Raw genomic sequence first — 19,797 nt, forward strand, 5'->3', positions numbered from 1 at the left:
TGACCTGTCGGAAGATTTGGTCGGCTAACGAGTTCATATCCTTCTTTAAGATTGACATGGCCATTTCGGACCCTTATTTGAAATAAGGTCCACTTCATACCTTTAATTAAGAAAATGATTACACTCCAAGTTCTTATTTGGAATATTCCCTCTTTCTTTCACTTAAGTCACGCTTGCGCCATATCAACACGGTTTGCCTTCCGCCGTCAATATAAGCAATTTTTAACGGTGTTCAATGACCGAATTTCAGCGTAGGGTAAATGTGTTACACGGGTACAAGATTGAGAACTTCGGTGTCACAAAAATTTAGGGTAAATATGTTACAATGTGTATAGTTTGGGGTTTTTAATAACTTTTTCCTCTTTTAACATTCTAGTAGTTGCATTTTGGAAAAAATGCGTAATGCATCTTTGCTTATTTATAATTATGTGAAAGTTTTACAATTATGCTCATTAACTGACCATTGAAAGCAAGAATTATGACACATGCAAAACATACGATTAGTCAATTCTTTTGCACTCTCATGATGTTCTTTCCCTTAAAATTAGGCTCCATTTATTTCATGAAAATATTTGCAAAATATTTTTCCAAATATGATCACTTGTATGGCTATTGAATGAACGAAAAATATTTTCATCATCCATGAAAATATTTAAACATAAATTATTGTCGATGACGAAAATATTTTCTATTAGCTAATAATTCTAAGCGATATAAGCGATCACTTTTAGAAAAAATATTTTTCAAATACTATTATTTTACATGAAATAAACGAAGCCTTAATTTCATGCTCGAAATCTACATGAACTTTACCACAGCTGTTAAAATTGTATCTTGAGTTTGAGCCCCGTTTACGAGACCTAACACACATGGAGTATTTACTGCTCAATCCATGTGCATCCTTTCTCTTCATGCGGGATGACAAGCAAAATCAGAAGAGTTGTTTTTAGATAGAAAGAATGAAGGATATGAAAATCCTAGCATTAAAGAAGGGCATGCTCAATGAAGATGGGGCTCCATTTGTCATCTTGCCTTTATGCTCTTGTCTCTTTGCTAGCTTTTCATCACTTGGCTGACAAGAGGAAAGTGAAGGTCAAAAGAGTGCACGTCCATTTCTTTTCCTTATTGCTTGTGGGTGCCCATCCACCATTCACCATCCATCATCATTAGATTCCCCATGGATTATGGTGAAGGTGGGAACCGAAAGATAAGATATCTTCATGGACTTTTTTCAAGAAGAAATCTAATGATGATGTTTTTTTGTCTCCTTCACCTATCCCATAAGAAGGAGCAAAGACCTCTGTGAAGAGAGAGGCAAGAGAACAAGAGCTCAAGACACGACAAGATGTTGATACCTAAATTTTGACTTTTCCTTTCAATCGCTTATTTTGCATAAAAATCAGGAATTGAACTTTAGTTCCTACCAAAAATAATTAACTTAGCTTTCATATTTATTTTAGCGTATATTGCATTCACATTTTCATTGGTTTAGTGATGGATAGCCTTAATTCAAGGTTTTGAACTTAATTGAATTATCTGAATTGAGGTTGTGCCGAAATTTTTAAGGAATATGGGCTGATTTGAACTTGATTAAGTGTGATTAAGTCCTTTGGGGTTTAATTAAAAAAGGTCTTGCACTTCGGGGTCTATTTCATAAAGTGTCATAAGTTAGAGCCCCTAACATGACGTAATTTTTCCTATATAAGCATGTTTGTGCTTCACAAACAAGGGGGGCCACATTCATTATAGACATATGGCGCATTGAGAAAGGAGGAGGTGAACACAATTGAAGAACACGGCAGAGGAGAGGGCGATTGGTCATAATACTCGGCCACAAAAAAAATCCTGACGCAAGAATTAAGAGGCGTCTCTTTCTCTGGTCTTTCATCCACGCTCTGAAGGGAAGGTCCAGCGAAGAAAAGTTGAGAAAGAAAAGAGAAGAGGCCTTCAGGTACTGGGCAAAATACAAGAGAAAGCGACAAAAGGGAGAAGACTTTTCTTTCTCTGATTTTTAATATTAATCATACATGGAGGGTCTTCTTTAATTAATTCTCGCAGGATTCTATTCTCCATGGTCAACCATGACGAGGAAGTTCCCACAACAAAGCTACTCTAGCGTATGAAACATGCACAGATCTGTAGAGTCAATAATCACGTCTCTCATGAGACAATCTCGTTAACGTCCAGGCAATGGAGAAGCTATGGCCCGAGAAGCTGAGCTGTTGTCCTCATTGTGCTTCTACATGCTGATTCGTGACCCACTCTCCATCAATGAGTCGAGCCGATGCACTTGACGATGATCGTTGCTTTTTCGAACCTCAACAGTCACCATCTCTTGTAGTTCATGTCGAGTGAATTCAATTTTTATCGCTAATCAGTTTTGTTTTTTTTTCTTTTGTATGTTTATCGGCAGATTTGGAGGGCGACACTTGGAGAATTTCTATTTTTGCATATCATCCCGAAGGTTTTTTTTCTCAGGTCAAATTAAGTGCTTCCTTTTACGCCTAGTCCAGTACATGAATCGTTTAAAATTAAGAGTCCACCGAAGCCAATCCGCCACTGTTCAAGCTCGTTTGGTGCTCCTGATTCTCGCTGTCTCGAGCTGCTGTTCAAGAGCAATTCTTTTGCTGTTTGGCCTCTGATCATGCACGGTTTGGTGTTAATTTTGCTACTTTTCAGTCCCGATCTTAGCAGTTGTTTAGTCCGCTGTTCAGTGCTGATTTTTACCGCTGTTTTGCATCCGTTCGGCCCTTATTCTAGCTGCAATTTGGTATTGGAATCCCCTGTTGATTAGTGCTGGAATTTGCTGCTGTTCTAGTCTTATTTTGTCGCTGTTCTTACTCCAAAAAGTGCTATTTTTTGGACGATTTCATTAGCTCTTCAGTGCAGATTTTTGCTAGCCGTTCGGATCAAGTACCACACTTTTGAGCGCAATCTCTCCACTGATTAGGTGCTGTTCGAGGTGCAAAATAGCTGTTGTGATTTTGCCTCACTAGTCCTAATCATGCATACGAAACCTCCCAAGCTAATTGGTTTGAGAATTCGCCTGGTGCTTAAGATTTTCTGCTAAAGCTTTGGGATTAGCTAATGATTCTTATTTCGAGATATGCTGGAAGTTGTTGCCACAATTTGAAATATTTGATTACCTATTTGAGCTATTTCGTGATCTAACAAAATATTTTTGAGCCGCAGGTGATCAATTAGGAAAATCTTTTCTGATTCGCAACCGTACATATGGATTTGATTCTATCTATAAGGTTTTATATGGAATCATTGACGTAGCGGGTATTTCGAATTTTTAGGGTCGATCTATCAAGCTTTAGATTGAAACTTGATTTGAAAGAAATTACGAAATATTCAAGATGATTTATTTGCTTCCATATTTGAATCGAACTAATTGGATTGCTATCTTTTCGCAATATTTGAATGCATGTTGAAAATCTCTAAAAAATATTGCATATAGGTAATTGCTACATATAGATTAGATTTACATATCATTCTAGATAGAATTACCATGTTTAAATGAAATTGCATTCTAGGATAAAATCATATAGATAGGATTGCATGTTTATTTGATTCATGGAATAAATTAGATTAGATCACATTCTAGGTTATATTATGCATATTTAGATAGATAATTATGCCTAAAATAATTTATCTTTAATGTGTTAGGGTTCAAGTCAATTTAAATCCTAAAATATGTAAGATAACTATCTTTTAGGCATAGTTTATATTAGGGCCGTAATTAAATCCGAAAATATAAAAAATTACATTTGCCATGTCACTTAGAGTTGCATGTTTAGGTTAATTAATTAATTCATTATGTAGATTGCATGCTACGATTTATTTAATTGCATGTCACATAGAGTTACTTGTAGTTCAATTAGATTCATATGCATTTTTAGGATAGTTTGCGTTTATTCATGTCATTGCATTTAGATTAGAATTCATGCATTGCATATAGTTTAGATTTCATATAAAAAGTTAAAATCCAAAAGAGAGAATAAATTCTCTCGCGCATGCTCCCCGCTTACTTTGAATTCTAGATGTTCCTTTAATTGATTGCGCACCCGCATAATAACTTATGTTAGTGGCTTAGGCAAAATCAATTAAAGCTGCTTGATCAATTGTTTTCATGAAATGAAGTGGTACCGAAAGGGCATTAGAGTAATCTAGCGTAACCAAGTTCCTGGACTCATAATCTACGATTCGTAGAAATAAAATAGTACTACCGCTATTTTATTTAGATTTCTGATCAACCTACCTTAAATGATTAGTGGCGACTCCAAATTAAAATCCCGACATATTAAAAATTGAACCTAAGTTGCGAATTGGTAGAGTTTAGGGGAACTCGAGCTAGGTTAGTTAATTTAATTAATCTAGTAATCCATTAACTTGAAATCGATTTTTAGGTCGCGACACGAGAGTCTAGAGCTCGGAGAGGTTTGTTTGTCGAGTCGAATCCATTGAGTTTAGTTATTAAACACTGTGGGTATCGGGTGTATAATCTAGGATTGGGAAACACTTGAGCGCAAGTGATTGTAATCCTATAATTCTCTGATTTATTAGTGGATTATTTTGTTGTTGGCTTTCCCGTGAACGTAGGTTCCGACATTCGGACCGAACCACATATATCTTGTTTCCTTTATTGTTCCTCGTTTTATTTCTCTGTCAATTTCTATAGCTCCCAATAAAATTGCAAAGGTCACGATCCGCTTCCCGTTGCAAACCGATTTCACAACAATTGGTATCAGCATTAAGACTTTGTAATTATGTCCGGAGCCACGGTAGAAGTTGAGAAATTTAATGGGGAAGAATACCTTTGGGTTATAGAGCGTCAATATGGAGGCGCTATTGACAACTCAAGGTTTGGCCAAAGCATTGCAGGGTAAGGACAAATTGCCCGAAACAATGAAAGATGCCAACAAGGACGAGTTAATGAGAAAGGCTTGGAACATAATCCTGTTGAACCTATCGGATGAGGTGTTAATAGAGGTAGTTGATGAAAAAGATGCCGCAGTGATGTAGGCAAAACTTCGGGCCATCTATGTTACAAAGGTGAACAATCGATTATACACGCTGAAGAGGATGTTTCGGTTTCGATACATCGAAGGTACGTTCATCAAATCTCACCTAGATGAGTTTAATAAACTCATGATAAACTTGAAGAATATCGTAAAGAATCTAGACGATGAAGAACAAGGCATGATGTTGTTGGCATCTCTACGAGAATCATGGGAGCACTTTACCGACTCCTTGTTATAAGGGCGTATTACGATTACCTTAAAAGAGGTAAAATTTGCCCTGTTTTCAAAGGAGTAGCAGTGGAAGTTGCGAAATGATAGTCTAGCTCAAGATGGAGTGCGAGGACCGGTGATTCGAGGCTGATATCAACATCGGTGTCCTAACAGAAGCAGAGGCAAAAGCATGTCAACATCGCGACATAGAAAATTCAAAGGTCGCAAGAAATGCTTTGAATATCACGAGGTAGGGCACATGCGGAGAGATTGTCCAAAACTAAGAAATAAGGCAATGGGCAAAATGCCACAAGCAATGTGGCAAATATTGCTGAACTGAATAACAGTGATGCCAAGGCCGTCCTCGTTAGGAGACGAATGGGTGCTAGATTTTGAATGTTCCTATCACATGACCCCTCACGGGAAGTGGTTCACTATATACCAAACTGCAGATGGTGGTAGAGTTCTATTGGAGAATAATGCAATATGCATGGTTGTGGGGATAGGGACAGTTCGGATCCGAATGCATGATGGCGTAGAGAGGATGCTAACGGACGTGAGGCATGTATTGAAACTCAAGAAGAACCTTATTTCTCTGGGGACACTCGATGACATCGGATGCAAGTACACCGCTGAAAGTGGAGTACTAAAGATCTCTCGGGTTGCCATGACAGTGATGAAAGGGACAAAGATGAATTCTCTCTATCATCTACCGAGAGAAAAAAATAACAGGAGCAACTATAGTTTCATCGGATGAGTCAAATTCAAACTTAAATTAGTTATGGTATATGCAGTTATGGCACATGAGTGAGGTGGGTATGACAATATTAAGTGAAAATGGGTTGTTGAAAGGTCAAAAGATAGAAAAACTGGACCTATGTGAGCACTACACCTTCAAGAAGCAGCGACGGGTTAAATTCGGTTCATCTTTGCATTCGACTAAGCAATCGGTCGAATACATTCATTCAAACCTCCGAGGGGGACCCTCCCCTTTTTAAAAAGAGGGGGGCGATATATGTCGACATTCATCGACGACTATTTGAGGAAGGTATGGGTATACTTCCTAAAGCATAAATTTGAGGTCTTTGATCGGTTCAAAAATTTTAAGGCATTGATTGAGAATTAGACAAGAAAAAAAATCAAGTGCCTAAGAACCGTAACAATATGGAGTTCTGTTGTAAGGATTTTACCTAGTTACGCCAAAAAGAAGGGATCGTGAGACACCGTACGGTTCCCGGGACACCCCAACAGAATTGTGTTGCAAAATAGAAGAACGGAACCCTACTTGAGTAAGCTTGGTGCATTCTTTCACATGCGGGATCGGGTAAGGAATTTTGGGCCAAAGCGGTGAACATAGCTTGTTACTTGGTTAATTGATCTCCATCTTCCGCTATTGAGTAGAAGACTCTCGGGGAAGTATAGTCAGGGAAACCTGTTGATTACTTCGAATTGCGGATATTTTGATGTTCCGCGTATGCTCATGCAAGGGATGGTAAGCTTGAACCGAGGGCAAAGAAGTGCATATTTCTGGGTTATGCAGAAGGGGTGAAAGGCTACCGGTTGTAGTGCGCTAATCCCATATCCCCCCCCATTTTATAATTAGCAGAGACGTGATCTTCAAAGAAACTACAATGCTTCAAAGAAGGAGTCTTGAGACTCAACTAGCAAAGCAAAACAAATCATGGTGTCAGAAGTAAGGTGGAGCTTCGGGTGGAGCTTTCGGGGACTTCAAGGGTAATAGAGGAAGACACCGTAGACGAGGCCACGGTTCCCGAAACGGTGATACAGACCAACCAGCAGAGCCGCAGCGTAATATAGTTACGAGCAGACAAAAAAGGCAAATCAAACCACCAAGACGTTATGGTTATTCCGATATTACGTATGCATTGATTGTAGGTAATGAAGTGAAGACAGATGAGCCTTCATCATTCTCCGAGGCGATGGCTAGTGCTAGGTCATCGCAGTGGCTAGAAGTTATGAGTGAAAAAATAGAATCATTCTATTAGAATCGGACATGGAGCTGGTCAAAGTACCAAAAGCCAAAAGATTGTTGAGTGCAAATGGGTCTACAAACGGAAGGAGGGCATTCTCGATATCGAGGCAGCAAGGTACAAGGCAAGATTCGTTGCAAAGGGGTATACTCGGTGAGAAGGCATCGACTATAATGAGGTGTTCTCTCCTGTGTTAAGACATACTTGTATTCGCAGATTACTTGCCTTAGTTGCTGCACGGGATCTCGAGCTGGAGCAACTAGATGTGAAAACGGTATTTCTTCATGGTGAATTAGAGGAACAAATTTATATTAGGTAATCAAAGGGATTTGCTATTCCGGGTAAGGAGGACCATGTTTGCTTATTAAAGAAATCTTTGTATGGGCTGAAATAGTCTCCTAGATAGTGGTATAAGCGATTTGATACTTTCACGGCTAGTCAAGACTATTCAAAAAATTAAATGGATAGCTATGTTTATTTCAAAAAGGTGGAGGATGGATCTTTGATTTATCTATTATTATATGTTGATGACATGTTAATAGCAGCTAAATAAATATCCGATATTGATGTGTTAAAGAGGCAGTTGAGTGCTGAGTTTGAAATGAAAGATTTAGGTGCTGCTAAGAAATTATTGGGTATGAAGATTTTGCATGACAAGGCTGCGGGGATTTTGCGTCTATCGCAAAAAAAAAATATATTGAGAATATCGTGGCACGATTTAATATGCAATCAGCAAAATCTGTAAGTACACCTTTAGCCGCACATTTTAAACTTTTTGATAAGTTATCACCGGAGACTTAGGAGGAGGAGGAGCATATGTTCCGTGTTCTATATTCTAGTGCAGTGGGCAGTATTATGTATGCCATGGTATGTACTAGGCCTAACATTTTACAAGTTGTAATCGTTGTCAGCCGTTACATGAAACGCCCATGTAAGACACATTGGGAAGCTGTGAAATGGATCTTCGGATATTTGAAGAGGACAATAGATATTGGTATCATATACCGAAGAGACGGGAATGGCAATGAGACCACATGGTATGTGGATCGGATCATGCGGGTGATTTAGATGGCCGCAGATCGTTAACAGGGTACGTGTTTACGCTAGCAGGTGGTGCAGTAAGTTGGAAGGCATCCTTATAGGATCATGTTGCTTTATCCTCAACCCAACGTCAGTACATGGCACTAATCTTTGTGGCGAAAGAGGCGATATGGCTGAAAGGTTTGCTCTCGGACCTTGGATTGGAGCGGAAAAGTGTCACTATACATTGTGACAACCAAGGTGCGATATATCCGGCTTAAAATCTGATATATCATGAGCGAACAAAGCATATCGATATCAAGTATCATTTTATCCGAGATGTCATAGCGAAGGCCATTATTGTTGTTATGAAAATAGCAATAGCAAAGAACCCGGCGGATATCATGACGAACCCAATTCCTTTCGCGTAGCTCAAGCTCTACTTGAGCTCAATCGGTGTCTATAGAGTATGAGCGCCCGTCGAATCGCTGGGAGAGCTAACATGAATAATTAAGCACAATGATTTATCTGGAAACATTGTGTGAAGGTAAAGAATTGTTAAAATTGTGTCTCGAGTTTGAGCCCGTTCACGAGATCCGACACACGTGGAGTATTTCTTGCTCAATCTACGCGCATCCTTTCTCTTCATGCGGGATGACAAGCAAAATCAGAAGATTTGATTTTAGATAGAAAACATGAAGGATATGGAAATCCTAGCATTAAAGTGTCGCGACCCTCCTGCGAGCGAGGGCTAATGAATCGCCCTTCGAGCCCGGTTGCATGTGGACCTTCGAACGCGGGCCTCCCTTAAGGCCCATCACCCAAATCGCAACGGAGGATAACGTGGTCGACCTTTCAGTGCGATCTAATGACATATAACTACGTGTGCATGCCAAGGAGTCGCCACCAATCATTTCTTAGAGGGTATGATTGGAAAACCCTATCGAGTAGTTGGATGCTTCTATTCGATTCTACGAGAACCGGAGAAATGGGATCGAAGACTTAGTTACGCCAATTGTCAGAGTTGATGCCCTTTCGGTACCTAAGTTGACTGAATTTTCTAAACTTGAAATTTCATGCAGATGAATGGGGTACGAATCATAAATCTAGTAGTTCACGTAGATGGAAATAACTACCATAGCAAACACAATTAACAAAGAAAGTGCGCAAATCAAGGAATCGGATCATGCTGATAAATCGCATCAAATCAGCATGGCATTCCTAGTAGAGCCATATTAGCTTAGAGGACATCCAATCACGATTCGGAGGGTAAATAGGAGTGCTTTAGACATGATTTACCCATGAGGGGCAAAATCGTAATTTTGAGAAAATTTGGGGACAATTGGTCAAAAAGGGAAAAATTATCATTTCGAACAAGATCCGGAGTGAAAAGTTTCAAAAATAGAATTGGCCACCTAAACCGACTAATTTCTTAATTTCCGACATTTGTTAGAATTTTCTAACATTTTTTAGGACAATTTACCCTTGAGGAGTAAAATCATCATTTCTTAAAGGGAATGAGACATGAAAGTCCCAAATAGAAGAATTGGCCACCCACCTAATCCAAACCCCGATTCCGAGCAAATTCCACAACTCATTGGAATATCAAAGGTGATTTACCTTTTGAGGGGTAAAATCGTCATTTTAAAAAAAAAAGAAACTAAAAAAAAAAAAAAGAAGGATTGGTCACCTAAGCTTACCCAAAGCTTAATTCTGGCATTTTCGCAAATCTTGAGAATTTTTGGAGACAAATTATCCCTAAAGGGTAAAAATGTCATTTTGAAAAGATCGGGAAAAGAAATCTCAAAAATAGGATTGACCAGTTGACTATGGTCATTTTTCAATTTTTGAGAATTTCTGTAATTTTCTAGAATTTTCGGAGACGATTTACCCTTAAGGAGTAAAATCGTCATTTTCAGAAGGGATCGGGAAAAAAAATCCCAAAAATAGGTTGGAAAGTTGAACGTGGCCGTTTCCTAATTTTTTATATCTTCTAAAAAATTTTGGAAATTTTCTATTTTTTATTTTTCTATGACTTTTCCAATTTTTTGGATATTTAAAAAAAAATATTTTCGAATTTTTTTATTGAGAAAAATTATCTGGACCGGGTTAGGTGACCCGGCCCACACCCCGCGGGTGCTCAACCTGCCCTGCATGAGTCCTGACCGGTCTAAAGCAAAACGACGACGTTTTTTGGACTTCCAAAAATTTTAGCATTTTTTAAAGCATTTTTATATTTCTTTTTTTATTCAATTTTCGAATTCCCACCCATTTTTTTCGATCTGTCGCTTTAAAACATGATATGTTTTCAACTCCTGATCGTCCGACTACTATTTGATTTTAATATTCAGAAAAATAGAAGGACGGCTGAGAGCTTTACGGCGACAATCAACAGTGAGATCTTGTTCGATTTGGGCGACCTAGGTATCGTTGAAATCGTCTCAACTTCAGCTATCACATATACAAAAATCAGCTCAATCCAACAGTTGAAACTATGTGAAAACAGCAAGAACAGGTTCGGCCACGGCAACGAACGGACACGCGTCTTGCCTGATATCAATTCAAAACAAAGCTACGACTAGCATCCATGAGATCCAGGCATGCTCACCTCGTATCTTGATCAGCTCAATGATGTCCAGAATGAGCCAAATAGCTCAAGGTAGGTTTGGGTGGGTTTGGGACTCAACCGTGGATTTTTAATGCAAACACAAGACCAAACGAAAAATAACAGCGCTGTTAGAAATGTCTAAGGAGTAGTTTAAACTAAAGATCTTGCGGAATGATTGAGCGAAGCAAAATCGCTATTAACGGACCTTCGAAAGCTTGAAAATGCACTTACGTTTCCGAGTGAAGAAGATAGTTCGTCGTACTCCTTGAGATCACACGAAGCTTGTGGACTTCCTCTTGAAGACTTGCCGGGGTTTGGTTATTGTCGACAAAGCTCGGGAGATCTCCCCTCAAAGCTCTTCAATCTCCCTTTTTTGAGCTCGTGTGGAGGATTTTTTGCTTTTTTCCTCCCTACTTTCGTCTCTCCCTCTGGATCTCCTCCTCAGCCCATTCTTGTGCGATTCATCTCTACAGTGTACTTGAGGGCACTCAAGTACACCACAAATGGTTCCATTCCTTCATCTGTTCTCCCTGCGGCCACTCAGATGCACTTAAGTGCACCTTCCCACCGAAAGGAGCCAAGTCGCTCCTCGGATGCCTCTTTTTTCTCAATTTAAACTTAATCTCGTACTACTAGTCCAACTAAATGCAATGGGTGCTAAAATAAATATGTGAAATGATTTTTGTTTAGAATTGATTAGTTTTAATTTTTATGCAAAAATGATTGACAAAGACTAGTCAAAATTTAGGTGTCAACGTAAAGAAGTGCATGCTCAATGAAGATGGGGCTCCATTTGTCTTCTTGCCTTTATGTTCTTATCTCTTTGCTAGTTTTTCATCACTTGGCCGACAAGAGGAAAGTGAAGGTCGGAAGAGTGCACGTCCATTTCTTTTCCTTATTACTTGTGGGTGCCCATCCACCATCCATCATCATTAGATTCCCAATGGATTATGGTGAACGTGGGAACCGAAAGGTAAGATACCTTCATAGACTTTTTTCAAGAAGAAATCTAATAATGATGTTTTCTTATCTCCTTCACCTATCCCATAAGATGGAGCAAAGACCTATGTGAAGAGAGAGGCAAGAGAACAAGAGCTCAAGAGACAACAAGAGTCTAGAGCCCAGAGAAGTTTGTTCATCGCGTTGAGTTAATCGTGTTGAGTTATTAAACACTGTGGGTATCGGGTGTATAATCTAAGATTGGGAAACACTTGAACGCAAGTGATTATAATCTGTAATTCTTTGATTTATTAGTGGATTATTTTGTTGTTGGCTCTCCCGTGGACGTAAGTTCCGATATTCGGATCGAACCACATATATCTTGTGTCCTTTATTGTTCCTCGTTTTATTTATCTATCGATTTCTATAGCTTCCGATATAATTGCACAGGTCACAATCCGCTTCCGCTGCGGTACCGATTTCGCAACAACAGCATCAATTAACTTCATGGAATCTCCCATTTTAATGACACCCGCCGGCAATGTTCAATAAGTTAAGAGAACTCAGGCTAAATAAGACCTAGTAAGGCATGGCAAGGCTGAAATTGATTAAGTCTCTTTGGTCTGTAGCTTCAGACAATCAACGAGGTGAGAGGAAGTTGCCGGGCAGGTATTATAAAATGAAATCACAAGTGTCGAGTCTCGAGGTGTCGATAAGTGAAACTCAATTCAGTTGACAGAGGATCAAACTTAAAAGCGAAGATCACCAGTTCATAGATGCCATGAATTTTGAAGGCCACTAATGATAATAACTGAGAAATATGGGTTGTTGTAGCTGTCACACGTTGCTGAATTCTAGGAGTCACGTTGGTGTTGTTTGCTTTTTTGGAAACTATTATAAACCATTTTTTAGTAGCGATAACTATAAGGATCGTAATTCGAGCAAGTTACTGCCAATCAATCAATGAACACCAGTTGCTTTATTTGATTTTGATGTATTTGTTTATATTTCAATATCCTTTTAAATGGCTCAGCACGATTGCCTTCAGTATTCGTACCTTTAAGTTTCTCGTCAATTCGTGTTTCGTGTTTCCTGTCCAAGCATCAACAAAGGACCCTTCACGTCCTTTGTCGATTCTCATATCGATCCATATCTTCAAAGGTGCTCTGTCGATGCTTTTTCGGCGAAACAGAACCCAAGAATTGTTCCACGTATACCCGGTTTGTCATTTCAGCTTCTACTCATTGCCCTAGAATCAGACCATGCGCCTCACTGGTAGTATCTCCTGGGTTGATGGAATACATTGAATCAGTTTGGGAGATGCAATGAAGTTCAAACCGCGAGTACGTAAATCACATGACAACTAGTTCGTGGAAAGGAAAACACTCATTGATGTACTTCATCTACATGAATGCAGTGTGAAATCAAATGAAAGGATTTCTCAGAAGTTATGCGTGCCCCCACATGCATAGTCCGGCTGCAAATTGATAGTTCCGACATCATCAACACCTGCGAAATGGAGTTATGCGCGCAACCATACTCATCTCAAATGTTCAAATACGAAGAGGAAAATGCGTCCTGCAAGCGGCGCACGAAATCCACTGACCGAAAGCGCTTCAGGAGATCTGTTTCTTCCGTGCAGGAGGAATATCTGAAGTGTGAACAGCTCCATGTATTTCTACAAGCTTTTCATCATCAGTAAAGTTACATACAATGACACGGAATATCCTGTTCAAGAAGCAATTCATACGATTCTCCAATCTGCAGAACATGATCCCGAAAGGACCGTTGGATGAATCATCCTTGAGAAATCTTTTAAGATTCAACGATTTAGGGTACGGAATTGCGGTTTGCATCTTCAATGTCGAATGGATCATCGAGTGTACATCCTTACAAGTGGGATACTAATGAAACGGCCGGCTTAGCTTTGGAGAAGTTGGATTGACTGTGTCCACATTAAACATGGTCGAACTTCGCATGCTTCGGGGTTTCGCCGGACTATCAGCTTTCATAATCAAGGAAAATATCAGAGAGAATGAGTGGGAAAATATGAACAGTTCTACTTGTTAGCCCACATAACATCAAGTGCTTCACCATGTGAACTAACTTCACGTTCGCCAATCCACGGTTTCCATGGATGAACTCGCTTGTTTTGTACACAAATTTGACAATCGACCAACTAATTTTTCCTTTAATTTCTGCGATATGATCGCATAATTAGAAATTTCTATTTCGATACTGTGACTATACAACAAAATAAATGAAAACTTTAGTTTATTTTAGTTAATGTTTAGGAATTGATTTTTATGATGACGTGACTCAACGAAAGATGTCTGTTCTGCAAACTTTTTTCCTATTATACATAGATGATATTACAACCCACACATCTTTCGATACATCGTCGAAAGATACTGATTATAAACTACGAGTACTCAAATTCCAAATTGCCAAATGAAGTTCTCCCTCTTGAACCTCCATACAGACAAAGAAACCAAGGAAAAGAAATCAAACCCAGAACTAGTTTCTTTCTTCTCACACAAGATATCGAGCTCTAAGAATAGACTCATGTTCCCAACCTTCTTCAGTCTCGTGTACGCGAGATAATAGCAAGAGATCGATTTCTTCAAAGGGCTTATAAAGCAAGGGGTGTTGTTCATCGACCAGCTCTCCGGGGCACCGAATCACACCTTTCATCGTCGAGAACGGGCTGATGGAGTACCTTGCCCGAGTCCCGCTCATCATCACCCGGTGCAACAGACTGTACAACCTCCCATTGGACCATCCCTGTAGGTAGAGATGGACGCTGAGTTATCCCTCAACCAGATACATTTGTTTACGATGACAAAGTGAGAAAATGCTTGATCTAATGAACCATATGACGTTTATGGAAACGACTTGTCTTGGCCGTAAGCGGATCAAATGGAAACTACGCGAGTCATCAACCTCGAATACAGGAACTAAAGAAGAGGGTAGAGATCAGTGTCGTACTCACTTGGATTGCATCTCCTAACATGACTATGAAGGAGGAAGCTGAAGGAGTTGCCCTAAACCACTGGCCATCCTTGGCCTTGATCTCCAGACCGTTCACCGATCCGTCCTGGCGAATAATGGTCACGAAGCTGGTGTCGTTATGACTGATTCCGCCAACTTGCTGAGTCACTCCTTTCTTGGGCGCTTCATATTTCGTCATCCGGAGGAAATAGCTCGCCTTTTCAATGAGATCGCGATATTTGTCTACTGGCAGCTGCAATCCCTCCAGCATCATTCTCTTCACCATCCTCTCAAGTTCTGATTCCTTCGATAAATAGGACTGCACAATCTCACTGTGTAGACCAAGCCGAAGCGAGTTAGTGATTGCGCCGGAAAAAGCAGCAACAAGAGTAAGAAGAAATCATGGGGTCAAAAAGTACCAGAATTTCGCATTCCCTTCGGGCCACATGAGATCCGTGAAGTTCTGAATAGCCGGAGAGTCGAGGACTCCATCGATCGCCATTGCCTGATACCCTGGGGCGAAAGGGAGGCTGGCGAGGTAGCCGCAGTATGGTCTCTTGGTGTCGGTGAAACCTCTCTTGGTCTCCACCGGGAGATCGAATAGCTCTTTCAATGCTCGAAAGAGACTGGTGTGAAGCTCGCGGTCGAGGGGCTGATCGTACACGGCCTCGAAGCATCCATACTCTTCGAGGGCGGCCATGACATCGCCACGAACCAAGTCCCAAGAGGTGCTTCCCGGGTCCGAGCCGAAGATGGAGAAATCAACTTTCGGAAGCTGATGCTCAGTAGGAATATCAGAACTCATTTTGATATATTGCAGTTTTGTGGGCTACACTTTAGTGCTCGGAATTCTCAACTTTCCTTTGGAGTCGCAATGCTTCCGTGCACATACAAGAGCCATATATACTCACAAAGCGCAATCTTTGTTTACACAAAACCGATGTATTAAATATGTTTTGTTAATGTATGCATGGACAGAGCCAATCACAGTATGGCACAGCATGATTTATTTTTGTGGACTATTGACGGGGAAAAGTACCAAAAGAGTCATCAACATATAGCAGTGACATCAGTTCCGTCTTAAACAATTAATTAAACTAATTTAGCCCTAAATCTATTCACATATATATCAATTGAGTCCATCCAGCCAATTTAGATTGGAAATTACTGGCATAGACGCTAGTTGTCCTACATTGAGCAATCGGTACTGAAGTGGATTTTTTTTTAATAATTTTTAAAGTTAAACTTTTAATTATTTATTCCTTTCTTTTCTTTCATTTTTACTGGTGGGGCTAGCAAGCTCGCCAAATATGGGCGAGGGCCACCTCGCCACCAGTCTGCAAGGCCGCGACTCTCACCAATGGTCGGTGAGGGTCGTTGACTACCTCCGCCGGGAACAATGAAAGGAAAACATAAAACAACGAGACAACACTATTGACACCTAATTCTGTCAGTAGCGACAAACACAAATAATAAAATAATAATCAAAGAAAATAAAAAAAATGTCTATGTAAATTTTTTCTGAAGGAACATTCGCTCGTTAAAGACAAAAGAGGAATCGAAGCACATGGACGTGTGCTAGCAACAAAAGATGCTTGCAAAAACTATGTGAGGACAGAACCATTTATGCAACAAAATTTTGGCAATGAGAGAGTGAGGGGGGCGTATCAAAAGAAGTCTTAAACATACTGTAATTATGTCAATTCAATTATAAATATTTTTTTTAGTTAATTTAGTTCTAAACTTTTTACATCTGTGTGCATTCAGCTCATTTGACCAATTGACTGAAAATCGCCGATGTGATAGTTTTTATAATTATTTTATCATATTTTATAATTATTTTTCCATTTTTTATGCTTTGTCATTGCGACCACGCCACCACTGGGTGAGAGAGAGAGAGAGAGGGAGAGGGGTAGTTGTGAAATTTTCTCGAGAAAAATAAAAAATTTGTTTTGGGTATGAATGAACAAGGACAAGAAGAAAAAACAAACAAAGATATGAATAGTTCACGCGCATATCTCTAGCACGCATTTGAGATAGTAAATACAGTACGAGCAAGAGTCGTCAGAAATCACAAGGAGCCGATTAGATTTTGAAGAAGATGATTCGGATTTGCTTTTCCTTTTGAGGCTCCGTTTATTCGCTTTCGAAAAATACTTTCGAAAAGTCATTTTCAAAAAAAAATAATGATATTTTCTGGTATTTAGCTGAGACTTAAAAATGAACTGAAAAATAATCCTCGTCGTTTGGCAAGGATTCCCATGGAAAAATTGCCAAAAATTTTGACTTTTAATTGTTTTTTTTATTTTTTGACTAAAAAAACAATTTTTTTGTGTTTCTATGTTTTTCTTTCTCTGTCGGTCGCCGGCCACAACCACGGCCGTGCACCCGAGGCTCCACTTTGGTAGATCCGGCAAGGCTCAACCTTGCCCAAGAAGACTAGTGAGCTCTGTTGGGGTGTGATTCATACTCCCGAGCAATAGAAAAACAAGAGGGGCAGTGCCTCCTGGATACCAAAGGGCTTTTACAATTTACGCCCATAATTTTTCATTATTAGTTTAGGTTTGGGCTCATGAATATATATATATATATATATATATATATATATATATTCGTTTGTAATTAGTTATGTAACGAGAGGTGTGAGATGCTAATTATAGTGGAATCTTCTATTGGACTTAACCCTAATTTAATGATGAACTATAATAAAATCTCATGTCTTCATTTCTCATTCTCGCTACATTTTACTTCAATTTGATTGTGTCCCGAATCCTAACAAGCTCAAGCCTTATCAAATCTAGCAAGGCTTGACCTTGCCGGCCTTGGGCAAGTGGCAATAAAAAGAAAAGGACAAAATAAAAAATAATTAAAAATTAAAATTATCATTAAAATTTTTAAAATCGAAAAAATTCAAGATCGTTTATTATATTGATAGAAAAATGAATGTAAAGGAGTTGAGAGAATAAAGATGAGGGAAAATGTTATTTTCATCTTAAAAAGAGGAAAATATTTTTCTCACTTTGAAATGAGTTTTTTTCATGGGTAGAAAATATTTTCCTTGACTAACTTATTTTCCGTGAACCAAACGCAGGAGAATCTGGAAAATATTTTCTTAGCAGTTGTTTTCTGCGAAACAAACAATTGGTGCGAATTAGATCAAGTTTCCTACTTCCAGTACTTGTCTTCCATTGTAAAAGCTTTCCGGCCATGTCTTACGAGCTTTTTCGCATTTCGCACTCCGTTAATTTCCATTAAGGAGTTTTTGTTCAAATTCAGTCATCGAGCGGACATGGCATCCGTGAATCACTGCGAGTTTGTTTGCAATTTCCATTGTTTTTATCCAATTATTTGCCCGTGCATTGTCTTAGTAATTCGAGTCCTACAAAGTCAATGAGACTTCAGCGCATATTAGAATAATATGAATTCATCCATTGTTGATCTGAAGTTAGATTAGCGCATTGATTGATCGTTTGTTTAATATTAATTGGGCTTTGATCATCAAAACCATTGACTTTGGCCGGTTACAACTTGATAAAAACACACGTAAGAGCCATGCATGGTGCTCATTAACTAACCTTTGAAAGCAACGACTATCATGGAACTACTTACATCATATGAACTTTATTTTTAGCCTTTCGTCAAAGATGAATGATTTAGAAAATATGAACGGAGCTTTAATCACCAAAACCATCGACTTTTTGCCAACTACAACTGACCTATAAAAGCAATGCCTATCATGGAGCTAATTTATGTCATATGAACTTTATTTTTGGGTTTAATTTGTTCCGTAGAAAATGAATGATTTGAAAAGAAAAAAAAAATTGACCGGGCTTTAATCATTGAAACCATTGAATTTCTGGCGACTAAAACTTGATAAGAACACTCATAACAGCTACGCATGGTGCTCAATAACTAACCTTTAAAAGCAAAGACAATCAGATGTGTAAATGCACGTCATTAATCAATTTTTTCCAATGTCGTCAATGACGCACGATGCTTGTTAACCAATGTTCTAAAGCAAAGATTTTTGTTTGGTTACACAAACAAATGTTCTTAGATATCATGGAGCTAATTAATGAGAATTGTCCAAAAAATCCTAAACATATTATACTTTTGCTAATTTAGACTTAAACCTTTTAGTTGCGTCAATTGAGTCTATCAGACCAATTTTTATTCTTAGATAATATTTGAACACTTTTTCAAATTTATTTTACTTTTCCTTTTCTTATTCGTTTTTATTTTATTTATTTATTTTTTTTTTTTGCAACTATAGCTGCCGATGGTCAACGACCTTTGCTTGATCTAGGCGAGGGCATCGCGCCCTCACAGGGCCACGAGCAAGGACGTCAGGCCCTTGCTTAGATGCAAGCAAGGGTTGTTGGCCACAATGCCCTTGCATACATAGTTGTAAAGAAAATAAAATAAAAAATTAGACAAATATTAAAATATTATTAAAGATTGATTGCACCAATTTTTAATGGAAGTCGCTAACTTGGACAATATTTCTTAATAATATTTTACCACTTTTTCAAATTTATTTTACTTTTCTTTTTCTTATCTTTGTATTTTATTTTTTTATTTATTTGCAACTGTAGCTGCCAACGGTCAACGACCCTTGTTGATTTGGGGTGCAGGCCCTTGCCTAGATGCAAGCGAGGGTTGTCGATCACAATGCCCTTGCAACCACCTTTGTAAAGAAAAGAAAAAAAAAAAAATTGGAAAAAAATATATAAAAATTATTAAAGATTGATTACAACGGTGTTGACCGTGTCGGTTAGAACAAACGGCGTCCACATCAACGATTTCCAGTCAAAATTCACTTGATAGACTCAATTTGCAAAATATGAAAAGAATTAGGACTCAATTGGCATAAGTAAAAGGTTTATGATTGAATTGGTAATTTTATGACTTTCCCCACTAATTACATCATATGAACTTTATTTTTAGGTCCATTTGTTTCTTGAAAAAATAAGTGATTTGGAAAACATCAAGTGGGTTTTAATAGTACACA

General features: G+C 38.7%; 1 protein-coding gene across 1 annotated transcript; it reads right to left on the minus strand.

Moving 5' to 3' along the window:
• Positions 1-14,262: 14,262 nt before the first annotated feature.
• LOC115757001 (deoxypodophyllotoxin synthase-like) lies at positions 14,263-15,630 on the minus strand. Its single transcript, XM_048277758.1, has 3 exons — positions 15,206-15,630; positions 14,788-15,118; positions 14,263-14,579 (listed from the first exon to the last, which is right to left on the minus strand). The coding sequence occupies exons 1-3, from the start codon at positions 15,589-15,591 to the stop codon at positions 14,328-14,330; spliced, it is 969 nt and encodes a 322-aa protein (XP_048133715.1). The 5' UTR covers positions 15,592-15,630; the 3' UTR covers positions 14,263-14,327.
• Between the last annotated feature and the right edge of the window lie 4,167 nt (positions 15,631-19,797).

Source organism: Rhodamnia argentea, chromosome 4, assembly GCF_020921035.1.
Source record: "Rhodamnia argentea isolate NSW1041297 chromosome 4, ASM2092103v1, whole genome shotgun sequence".
Taxonomy (NCBI): domain Eukaryota; kingdom Viridiplantae; phylum Streptophyta; class Magnoliopsida; order Myrtales; family Myrtaceae; genus Rhodamnia; species Rhodamnia argentea.